This window comes from Empidonax traillii, unplaced genomic scaffold (genome assembly GCF_003031625.1).
Source record: "Empidonax traillii isolate 1590-97213 ecotype Southwest subspecies unplaced genomic scaffold, ASM303162v1 scaffold501:size454599, whole genome shotgun sequence".
NCBI lineage: Eukaryota > Metazoa > Chordata > Aves > Passeriformes > Tyrannidae > Empidonax > Empidonax traillii.
The window spans coordinates 179,809-192,554 of record NW_020955694.1 but is presented as its reverse complement, the minus strand read 5'-3'; the positions used below and the strand labels follow the sequence as shown (position 1 = coordinate 192,554).

At 36.8% G+C, this 12,746-nt stretch overlaps 1 protein-coding gene across 9 annotated transcripts in view; it reads right to left on the bottom strand.

The window, feature by feature from the left end:
* CCDC146 (coiled-coil domain containing 146) overlaps positions 1 to 12,746 on the bottom strand; it is a 70,527-nt gene that overhangs the window by 21,370 nt on the left and 36,411 nt on the right. For 6 of the 9 annotated variants that reach the window (XM_027896518.1, XM_027896517.1, XM_027896519.1 and 3 more), the window contains 2 exons: positions 11,019 to 11,225; positions 267 to 494 (listed from right to left, as the gene is read on the bottom strand). In XM_027896518.1, coding sequence (XP_027752319.1) covers positions 267 to 494; positions 11,019 to 11,225 — 435 coding nt within the window. Of the gene's footprint in view, positions 1 to 266; positions 495 to 1,801; positions 1,876 to 2,472; positions 2,650 to 3,174; positions 3,233 to 11,018; positions 11,228 to 11,746; positions 11,819 to 12,746 lie in introns of those variants that run through there. The other 3 variants (XM_027896524.1, XM_027896522.1, XM_027896523.1) reach the window with 3 other exon arrangements.

The following is a 12,746-nucleotide window of genomic DNA, read 5'->3' as shown; positions in this document are numbered from 1 at the left end:
TTCTACAATATTGCCCTTTTCAGAGTAAAATCCAGTTTCACTCTCCTAGGATTTTATCAAATTCTTATGCTTTTGGAGTTTTTCTTCAATCCAGATTCCAGATTCCAAATTTTTATATAAATATTTCTGAAGTCAAAACCAAACTTGATCCTTTCTAGTCTGCACTGGTTGCAGCCTAAAACTTGAAAACAGAAGCAGTACAGCAGAAGAAAGACTTTTGAGGACACAGAATTGTTCACTCATACTACATGGTTTATGTCTCTAACCTGTCTGATAGGATCTCTAATTCCTTCTCAGTGTTAATTTCTACTAATTTTGTCAAACTAATGCATTCTCGTTCATTGCTTTCTAGCAAAACTTGGTTGTTCTCCAATTCCTTCTTTACATCTTCTCTTTCTTGTAAAATCTCTTCAGTCCTTTTTTCAATGGCTTTCAGGGTTCTACTCAACTCTCTGATTTCATCATTAAGAGCTTCATTCTTCTTCTCTGCGTCACTGTGGACATATTTTAACAAAGCAGTAGGGGTTAACTTTTCCAAATGCATATTTCAGTGGCAAAAGGTCATTGGACACACAGAATAATTTTACCACAACAGTATAGGTTATATGTTTGAAAGCAGACTACACACAGTGAAAAGCTTCAAATTTTAGTACAGTTCAAAAATAAAATTGCAGTTAGCCCGGGGATTAACTGAGAGTTTAGCACCATTATAGAATTAAAGAGAGTTCTAATAAACTGATTTCTGGCAACATTACTAGGTACATGGGTGTGACACTTCTAAATATTATTCCTAAGACTGGGAACTCTAGTTAGCTCATGCTGTGGCCTGACACAAGTATAAAGATTCATTTAAGTACTTCATTAATAACAATCTACACAATGTAGGTTTTGAAAATTGCTTCTCTGTAACACTATAGGGAAAACTTCTTGGATTTATGGTGGCAAAGTTACATTAAGCAGAGTAGTGAGGAAAATGTAGAAGAAAACCATCACAGAAGTTTGAAATCCGAGAAATTTAACCTTTGTGTATTACAAATAGGGACGGGAAGCAGGAGACACAAAAAGTTCGGTGTAACCCTGTGCACAAACAGTGTACAAACTCCATCATTCATCTGCATTGCAACTGGACCTCTGGGATGTGTGAGTGACCTGGCTGAAACTGCACAGTGTTAATTAGATTTTACACTTACAGAAAAGAGCACATGCCAAGCTTCAGGGGAGAAAAACCCCAGCTCCACAAGGGAGAGACAGAAAAGGCTGGCTTACATTTTCCCTGTTGAAGTATTAGAGACCACAGTTCACATCAGGGGCTTACAGCAAAGCACCTGTGACTCAACATCTGGTACAGAAGTATCCAGGGAGAATGATTATGTAGCTCAGGCCAGACTGTCAGCTGTGGAAGCTGCTGGTTCCACTGAGGCCAGCAGAGACCAGCTGATACACAGTCCCTTAGCACTAGAAACTGTAAAAAAAGCCTAATTGTGAGATTACACAGTAACATTATTTTCCACTAGACATCTGCTAAGCAGGTGTCATATATAGCAATGCAGCACAGTGAGAAGGCTAAGCAATTTTTCACCAAGCTTTGTTCTAAGTTTTTCTTTGTTATACTTAAATTTACAATGTTTCACTCCATATACTGTATTTTTCAGTACAGTGCATGGATTTTAAGTGGATAATAGATGCCTTCTCAAATGTTGATCCTAATTTTAATCAACAATAATCCTCAATCATCTCTGTAACGAATGGATAAGAAGAAGTCATACATTTATGTATACGGAATTATTTATTAAAAACATACATTTTTTTCCGATATATCTTCTCAGTTTCTTTTGCAAGCTGTTTTGGAACACCAAGGATCTTAACTAGCTCACTCTAGTGACAAAACAGAAAGGTTTGATTAATAGTCTCAAAAACTGATGAGTTTTCATAGCAGTAATATTCACTTAGAACTTCTGTGAACATGGGTAGGAAACGTATTTTTTAATTACTTGTGTTTGTCCCAGGGAATTGTAGGCGCTCCTTTTGAAACTAAAAATTGGTATTTACAATTTCATTATATCTGCAAGATAAAAATTATGCTTGAATATTATTAATACATCTTTTTATGTTGTTTATCCATGGAAAGGAAAGCAGCAAACCCATGAATGCTTTTTAATTCACAGCGTAAATCTGTATTAACTTTAGTCTGAGCAGCCTACAATAACACAGTATGGCAAAAATGTCTTTAGAGAAACCATTTTTTAATCAAAACCATGACTATTATTATTTCCTAAAGGAGCAATAAGGACATGGCACAGCAGCATGTTTCACACTGGTTGAAAAATGATCTTACATATAATGTAATGCCATATATAATGGATTTGGAATGACAAACAACATCAAGAACATTCACTGTTGGACAAAATATGTAACATATACACATCCATGCACACACAGAGACAAACACAGGCACAACTAATTTTGTGTTACTTTTAAATTAGTCTGCATGTCCAGAAGCTTTTCTGTTTCTTCCTCATCTAGCAATATCAGCTTTTGTTTGGATGAAACAGCTTCTTCTATTGCATCAATTTCTGCTTTCCTCTCAACTACTTCTTTGCAGAGCTCGTCATAATTTTCTTTCAACTGTTTAATTTTCTTATCGTCTTTCTTTAAAAATGAAGTAAAAGATCAGATTAATTTTACTTTCCTTTTTACATTTTGCATGTTTGAGATAATACAGAATCACTACCATTGAATGATGACCACATTTTTTGCATGAAGGTATGGAATATATTTTTCTTTACCAGATGTGTGTTTCTTCTGTCAATAACCAGCAGAATTTTATTAACAAAAACACATATATTCATCAGGATTTATGACTGCAAATGTATTTTTCATGCTCACATCCCAGAACCAAAAACCTGCAGCTATCTTTACATGCAGTGTCCATTTGCTGAACATAGTAAACATTTTCTTAGTAAACAAAAAAATCCAGATTTTTTCTGTATCATATTGCTTGCCCTGGAGTTATCAAAAGTGAATTATATTCTCTCCTAGAAAATCTACTTCTTTTAAAATCTATTTTTCTATATATTCCATATTTTAAATAAACTCTATAAACATTTTCACGGATGTTTTTATATGTTAGCTGACAGAACATAAAACATTGCTTTTCTCATGTTTTGTACTTACGTTCTGTTTCAGAATTTTTTCATATTCATCTTCCAGAAGCCTTTTTTCCTCTTGCAAACTACAGTAGAAATCAAAGCAGAGCTAAATATATTACTAATATAATACTCATTACAGCAATATAGTAAATGGCAAAAAAGTATGGAAGCCACTCCTGTGTTAGACTAAAACACAAGGTGAATTATCACCAGGGCCAATAGAAAGGTGTCCAGATTTAAAGGAAGGTTGCTGAGTGGTCAGCAGGGTCCTGAAAAACAGGTTGCACACATGGTGCAACCTACAGTGCACATATCTAAATTTTTTAACCTGATTTTTCTTATTTTGAGCACCTCCTGCAGGGATGCGTGTGTGCCTCACTCACCCTTGCCTTTCACTAGTGGAACCCTACACCCACAGTTTTTCCCAAACTCAGGAAACCAAATTTTAACGTGGAAATAAGGCAAAAGGAAAGAGGAGGTGGGCCATAAATAGTCACGAAGACAAGAAAGTCACAAGAAAGTACAATTGCTAGTGAGAAATTTTCTTCTTCCTATGAATGATTGCTCACAGACACATTCACTCTGCAAACAGCTTTAAGTGCAGCTCCTCAAATCTGAACAGGATCCTGTGAAAAAAGTGCCTGAAAATTGGCAGGGGTTATAGATTAAATCAAAGCAGCATGGGAGAAAACTAAATTGAATAACCATGGGAAACTTAACCTGTATCCAAAACTAAATCGCAATTTAATTTCAAGCAACAATAGAGACAGATGCCAAAGAGGTGAAGAAAGAGGAAAGGAAGAAATAGGAAAGCTCTTCGATCTTCTGGGTGTATTTTTAGTAATGCTGCCCTAAGAAAGATGAAGGAGTGACTACGAAAGGGGACCTCAACCAACAAGATTGTTGGATTTACATAGGGAGCTTCTTGGTGGCAAGTAGGTAAATATTGCCAAATACAAAAAATTTTCCCCATGGAAGGTGTGTCTAAACAACCCCAGTGCATGTAGGAACAATTCTGCACCTGTAGGAAGTAAATTGGCTACAGCAATCTGCATGCCATCACAACCAAACTGAACTTAACTGAGTGATTGTGCTATTGATTGGCAACAAAAGGCAGTTTGTTGAAGAGTAATTACTACATACAATGACATTTCTGAGTCTCAGACTTTAAATGAGAAAAGATTGCAGCTGAGGAATTGGAGGCACAACCAAATCCTCTGTCCCAGGTATAGCAAAGAATCAACTTCTGTGCTTAAATGTGTTTTCAACTCCAGTGGGAGGATATGCTGCTCAGGTTTCACTGAGAATCAGGGCAGTCAGTTAGAATAAATAACTCTTTAAATTAGAGGAGCATTAAGAGAAGGGGACAAGCTTCATTGGAATGCTTGTGTAACTTGGAGTTAGAAACTATGGCAAGGGAATCCTGGGGCAGCCCCACCTACCCAAAGCAACTATTACAGTTGCTTCTGAATGCTGCTGATACAGAAGAGAGACAGCTGATTGCTATTTCTTTTTTTGTTGTTTGTTTTTCTGAAACCTTTCAGTGGCAGTGTAAGATTTTGCATCGTGTTGGTGGTTCAGGTTTCAGAAGGTGTGTGGTTGTGGGAAGAGAGATTAATCTCCAAGCAGCCAACCTTGTGGAGGACCAACTCTATATCAGTGCTGATTTAAGGTTCTTCCCCCCTCTCTTCCCCCCCAGTTCCACCACCCACACCATCTCATTAAACTCTTCCTTTCTTTTCTGTCCTTCAACAAAAGGAGTGAAACTTACACCTGGAAGTGTCAGGCAACATATTTTCAGTTACTGAAAAAACAAAAGAGTGAAAAAAAAAGGGAACTGGGTTCGTGGTGTTGCAATTCAAACAAAACAAAATAATATGAATAAGGAGCTCTGGCTCAGATGAGGAGCAAAGAGAAGATAAATATACAGAGTAGATGTTGCTGATTTACAGAATATATCCATTTCTGCATGGGCAGAGTACAATGTGCCTCCACAGGGACTGGTAAGTCTAAAAACTAATTTGAATGCCAGTGTTTGAACACCCACTGAGTGAATGAGGTTGCAAACCAAAATATTTTTTTAAACAAAGTTCAGTTTCAATCATTCATGCCCCAAAATTGATAAAATAATTTTAAAAAGTTATATTCCAAAATCTTATTCCAAACACATTTTGGCAGCACTCCTATTTGAGCTGCTAGCTGGGACTAGCATAATCACACTAAGGATAATGAATGTCTTTGCACTAATACCTATAACTGTTTGACTGCCACAAAATATTATTAAATAAGTCCTGTGCAAAATGATTAAAGCAATTCTGCATTGCTTGTCGTCAGTCCGTGCTGTGCCCTCTTTAATATCACGCTAGACGATCAAAAGAGCAACACCAAAAATCAGGAGGGAGAGCAAAGTTGACACTGTTTTCGTTTTGTCACATTCCTCACTCATGAGGACAGATTCCTGTGGAACCATTCCAGTTTCACAACAAAGACTTTTCCACCCAGCAAAAATAAAATGATTTGAACACCTCATTTTCTGTGACATAAACAAAGGCAACGCTGAGCTTGAAGCAGCAAGTTACCTAAGGAGCTGGTAGACCAACTACTTGTACAGTAAAGGTGGGAAAACAGGGGGTCAAAAGAAAGAAGTGAAATCTCTCACTTTTGAGAAATTAGTTTGGTCCAGTTATCCATATACAGAAGTCAGACTGGCAGCCCAGTGTTAACATTGCCAGGCTTCCCTACTGTCAAGGATAAAACCAGGAACCTCCAAAGGGTGGGTCATCTGACATCCTAGGTGTCTATTTTAGTATGAGATAAAATACCAGTTTAAGATAAAATATTTCTGTGGACTCTAAACCAGGATGATTAACTCAGATTAAGAAATCAAATAAGACTCTTCAAAGATTTTAAATTCAGTCGTTGATAGGGGGACACAGAGGTTTAATCTAAGGAAAGCAGAGAAATTCTGGTCTGCATTTAGCATTTGAATCTTGTAATCTGTGATGTATGGATATCGATCTCATGAGTGTCTTACTAGAGACATCAATCACAACAACAAACAAAACAGCTGCAACTGGTATCAGGCATTTATAATCCCCATTGTTTTATACCCCTTCTTTGATGATTGTATTTTTCAACATCACATGGTTTTTATTATTGTCAATATTATAGCTCTAACAACACACGTAATGAAAAGAAGATAAAACTCTTAAGGTTTTAAACATTAATATGTACAAATGTTTCTAGCACTGCTTTTCTTATTTTCACGAAGCTGAATAGCAATACTGTACATGAAAAGCTGCCAGGGATGCAGATGTAATGAGGTAAAAAAAAAGCAGCCCAAATTTGGGCCATTAATAAAAATACATTCCAGACATTTCCCTGAGAGATGTTTACAGCTGCAAACTGACACAGAAATAAAAAAATTAAGACAAAGAGATTAAGAAATGTAGTGGTAGTTGACAACAGAGGTCCATTTCAGTTACTCGTCTCACAAAATAGCTACCACGTTGTTACCATTATAAGTCCCATCATGCAAGAAAGTGAACTCCTTCAGCTACTCTCTCTTACAGCTGGGATTGCTGAGAAATCCACAGAAGGTGCTCAGCACCTCACAACTAAAATCTAGTGACCACTAGTAGAAGATATCACAGCTGACAAGCTGCCAGCATGAGATTCCTGTAATGCTCTTAGCTGTAATTAGTTTGTAGGTACTGGAGAATGCAGTCACAAGACTGGCTGGTAACAACTTCAGCTGTGACTCCATTTATTTTACTTATGGCTTGTAATTCTTTACTAGCAAAACTATGGACAAAAGCTTAACTTTTCCCTTTTTAATTATAGAGTGACTAATACTGAAATATTTTCAAGCATTGAAATAATTTTCCATATTTGCAATGCTTCTACAAGGACAAACTGGGTTTTGCAATCCTGACTTGCATGCAATCACACAGACTGTGAGAGTACTTGAAGAGACATTTTGCTACCTGCACAAATGACTGTGGGGGCTGCAGGTTGGACCTAGGTTTCAAAATAAAACTGCTTTCAAGAATCAGGCACCTTTAATCTCACAAACTCTTGTTATAGATAATTTTAGTACAAATCATTTGCTTATTTTTAAATGTATTGTTTACAAGATAGATTAATTTAGACTAAATATTTATAATTTCTCAATAATAAACTACTGTTGATATCTCCTCTAATAAAGAAAAGCAGCTTTTCTTTATTTTGTCTCACAAACCAGGACTCTAAGCCTCGTACAAACATTAAAGTGAAATGTCTCCTCAAGCTAGAACAAATCCTTGATGATGACACCGGGCTATATTCTTATTTACTGAGCCTTCTTATCAGTTATATGAAGAAATGTCATGGCTCTGAATGTAATTTTACCAGAACCAACTGGGGATCACTGTTTTTACTTTACTATCTGTGTCTGGTAGTTCTTGAGAGAAAGAATATTCCTGGAGTCAGCTCTGACTTTGGGATAGTGGCCCAAGCTTTGTAAGCTCAGTAAAATCATTCCAACCCTTGCTCTCCTCCTGCTCTGTGCACTCTGGCACACACAGCAGCAACGAGCCCAGTACAACCATATGGCACAACTGGCCACAAGCTGGAAGGGGATGCACACACCTACAGTGGGAGTACATCCCATCCCATCCACGCAGTCACCCGCAGGCTGAGCTCCCTGACAGCTGATGTGTGTCAGAGACGCTTCTGAATACCTCATGTACCTATTCAAGCTACGAAAAAAGTCACAAAATTCCTGAAAAACTGCCGAAACTACCATGCTGAAAGCAATTTAAATTTACTCTGGGAATGCTGACTACTCATTGGAACAATGAAGAATTAAACTAGAAAATGAAATATCACCTTCAGCTCTTCAAAAAGGTACCTGACCTGGAAAAAAAATTGTTTACAGAGGTAAGCAAATAGGAAATGAAATACAGATGAGGGAATGCAGAATACTAAGGGACCTTGAGACAAAAAGCAACTTTGCTAATCTTAGGCATATCCATATGAATCCTCGAGAGAGAAACTTCATTGTTGTCAGATTTGAAGCCAAGTGCAAAAAAGATGCTAAGTACCCTTAGCTATCAGAGAAAGTGAATTGAGGCAGGAAAGAAAGGTGTCAGAGATAAGAGATGCTTCAGAGAAAGAAAGGCTCATAGAAACAGGAAAACAGATCTGCAGAGTCTCTCTCTCACTTCCAGCTCAGCAGTAGCTGAGTAGACATTTTAGAAAAAGGATAAAGTAGATAAGAGACACAAATATTCCCTTCAAAAACTTTTCCCCTCCATGCTCCCTGCCTGCTATACATAAGAAGGTAAATAAACATGTTTGTTTTCAGACTAAACAGCCATTAGTCATAATTCCCAAAGAGAAGTTCACTTGTAAGTGCCAAGCACAGCTGGGACTGTATTAACACAGTTGGACAACAAGGAAAGCTGTGTTCCAGAGAGATTAATGGCCAAGAGAGGCTGGCCCATGAGTTTTTATCCTGAGAAACGAAGGAAACCAAGCAGCCAGCTAACAGCAAACTTCTAATACCTTTGATGCAGCTTCCCCTCTCTGTCACTGCCAGTGCACACATACATTTCAGAAAATGTTGCTTTATTCTTTGTTTAAAACCAGCAGGCATATAGACCTTCATTTTACATCAGTGTTGTTATTACATAACCTGCAGCTTACAACTCTATTCTGGACATTCACTTTCTCTGCCTTTCACAGGCACCTAACCCATCCTTTCCTTACAAACACTTATTCACACCCAGTATCTGTTTTTCTTTATAGTCCTTTTCTCATTTCCCTACTACATTCACTCACGCATTCCCTACTTGTATTCTGCTAGTCCTGCTAGTTCTACACTACTTCAACATCAAAGTCCCTGTAATATCTGGAACATTTCTGGAATTTGTCTCCCAATAAACAAATCCACACACAACCAAGGCACATCCTTCTCATTCCACACCCACAACACACATAAGATCCTATGCTACCATCAGGTATGGAACAGATTCCAAATAACGAACAATTAAATAACCTGTAGCTCTTCCCTTTGGAAAGCTGACAAATTGAAGAGGGTTATACAAAAGAGATCTATCAAACCATCCTGCAGCAGTGAAAATGAGGAGAGGATCCAAATGAGGAGATGTTCATCATCTCATCCAATACAAGAACTACAGAGCACTAAATGAAGCTGTAGGAGTCAGGTTTAAAAAAAAAAACAAAAAAAAAAAAAACAAGGAGGTGGCAGTTTTTACGAAGTTAATCTGTGGAACTCATTGCTCGGGGTGTGCAATGTCAGAGGTTTGCTGGGGAGGACACAGGAGAAGTTCAGAGGAAGAGGGGTCAGCTGAGGATTCCCAAATACAGAGGACTGTATTTGGCTCATGAAATCCCCACATCACAAATGGCTGGGGCTGCACTTGTGGTCTCTGTTAGATAATGCTCCTCATGGAGCTCTGGTTGGACTCTACAGCTGGGTTTGAGCCCGGGCAATACATAAGGCGGAAGTTTCTTATTACAGCGAAAGCACATTTTTCACAGTATGACTGACCCAAAAAGTGTATTTTAAATCTGTAAAATAGGATATTCAGTTCACGTATAAAAATTAATGCAGTAAATGTGAAAGGATAATTGAAATAATACCTAAACTGCATTTTATATAGAACAGAATTCTACTTTTGACTAGAGGTAGAAAATAGAGAATGGGAACATATCCCCTATACATATAAATCCCTGTAATTGTTTTGAAAAGTGATGCAAAATCAGTGGAAAATATTCATGAGGACAAACGGGTAAAAAGCATGGTGTTTTTGAAGAGCTCATTTCTGGACTGCTTGAAAATTGCAATAAACTGTATTTAATAATTATTTCAGGAAACTTCATGTTTCTTAGTTATCTCACAGCAAATAATTCTTTCCAGATGCTTTCCATATTTCTCTCACTTCCAATTTGCTTCATTCTCATTTCTTTCTCTCTTAGAGCAAACATTTGGCTCTAAAAAAAACCCCAAATCCAGAAAGAACTGCCAGAAAAATCTGCTCCATGCAGTGTGTACAGTGTTCCTGCTCTCCTTGCAGAAAAATAGTTTTAACTGCTGAGATGCTGACATTACTTATTTATATTTATATACACACCAACTTCACTATAGGTGGACTGATGATGGGTAAAAATAGCAATTACCTCACAAAGTAAAAATCTGAATTCACCTGCCTAGGTACATATTTTTACAAATACAATAGTATGTTTGCAATTTTACCATAAAATATGCAGATAATTGAAATATATACTGCACTAAGCTTTTTATTGGAGTTTTTTTCCCTTATATAAAAATGTCAAGATTTAAATATTTTCAGGGAAAATTTATTATTTTTCTAGTATGAGAATATACATGCACTTCTTCTTTAAGTACCTGAAGAAAAAATCTTGGATACACTGTCCTATGGATGTTAAAAATAGCATTGGGTCTATTTATTACATTGTTTCCATAAAATCCCAGCCAACAGGTCTCTGAAACACTTGAAACGTTTGTAATGAAGTTGTCCTAGACTAGAACTGTTCATGTTAATATGCCTGCCCAAATATTAATCATGTAATGTAGCAAATTTTAAACAGCATTTCAAAGGGCACCATACCATGTTCTAAATTTAAAACTATCTACAAATCTTGCACCAGGGTAAATTTATTCACCACTGAAATGTTGCTGTTGTTAATAGGAAAAGTTTGTGGCAATTTTTTAAAAAACAGCCATTCAGAAATGTGTCCATGTAGGATGGAAATAAGATTGAATTATAATCTATGTTATCATCTTTCTAGATCCTAGATTAGCTATGATAAAATTGGCAGCATTTGACCACTATTACCTACCATTCTATCTTCAACTGATTTTCATGCTCTCTTCCTTTAATAGCATTGTATTCACTTTGGCAACTAAGAAGTTGTTGCCTTATTTGGGAAGCTTCACTGGAAGATTCTTCGGGGACTTGTTCTGCTTTTTCCAGTTCTTGCTGTTGTTCCAGTTCTGCACTAAGACGTTTGGCTTCCTGCAACAGCTGGGTCTCAGATTCCTGTAAACTGCATTAAATAGACAAATTTAGAACTAGGCAATAAGAAGTATCAGCTTTATATTCATACTTTTTTACCTTCCTATAGTAGTTAATTCAAGGTTTTCAAGATGAGATGGGATTCAGTCCTGAATAATCTGGTGTGGTCTCCTAGTTCAGCCTGTGTTGGACAGCAGGTTGGACCTTCTGAGGTCAGTTCAAACCTGAAGCAGCCTAAGATGCCATGAGAGCAGTGGAATCTGGTCTCAGGGTTTTTTCTGCATACCTGGAGTTAGAGTGAGATTCATCTCATCTAATTTTAACCAGGTAAAAGACCATTAGTTAGTCTAATTTATTTGTCTGGCACCTCCTAGACACAAGTGACACAGGGAATGTCCCTAGACACAGGGAACCCATTTTATCCAAAGAAGTGCCAAAGGCTACATGTGATTCAGTGTGGGGACTTATAATAGGGAAGTATTCATCAGGACAAGGCCCAGTCTGGGCTACACCACAACTTTAAGTTCCTAATAAACACCAAGACACCTACTCAGGGATGAGTTGCATCTTGCTACTGCTGCAGTGTTACCAGGATCTGAAGTAATTCATTTAATGATACACAAGCTGAAAATACATTTGTGGACATCTGTGGAAGCTCATTATAAGGCCTGTAGATGTGAACAGTTATCTGATCTGACTCATAGCACCAAAGTCTCACAGAAACAACAAACTGTAATTTCTGTCAGTGTCAGAAGACTGGTATTCATAAATCCCTAGGAACCTGTGTGGTGATAGCTGAATAACATCTTAAAGGCTGTTAGCAAAATACATTGATTATCATGGAAAAGTCTTAGAGGGAACTACAATATGAAAATTCATATACAATGCACCACACATAAACCTTTGCTTCAAACTATAGAAATAGTTGTGTATACCTTCTCAGTATTACTACAGTGTGACTTTTGAGATAATGGTATACTTAAATTAGTTAAAAATTATATAGAGGAATAAAGAACTCTATCACTTAACTTCTACTAATTAAAAATATAGTGCAACTTAATATTTTTTACAAAACAAGGGAATCTGAAATTTCCCATATTAAGAAAATCTATACATAAACTTTGGCTCAAATTTGACTTTTATGGCTTAGGCACAAAAAAATTAAATATCACACTGAAGAGTAGAGTTGAGATGGTAACTACAAAAATACAAAATATACAACTGTCAATACTGCACAAACATAGCTGAATAACATGGCAGAAAAAGTTTTGGTTTGTGTAACATTTCTCCTTAGATAACCACTTCCTTTTTCAAAACTAGAAAATAAGAAAACCACAGACTTCAACAGAAAACTGAGTGTGTCTTTATCACGAACAAATAACTTCACGTGCAATGTGTTTACACACTCATATTAAGGGAAAAGTAAATTGACTTACTGTCACTGGATTCTACATAATATTCAAATCTTCTTTGAGTCCAACAGAATATTTGCAGTTGTAGGAGAAAATATAATTGGTTGTAATAATACACATTGATTTCAAACACAATTCTT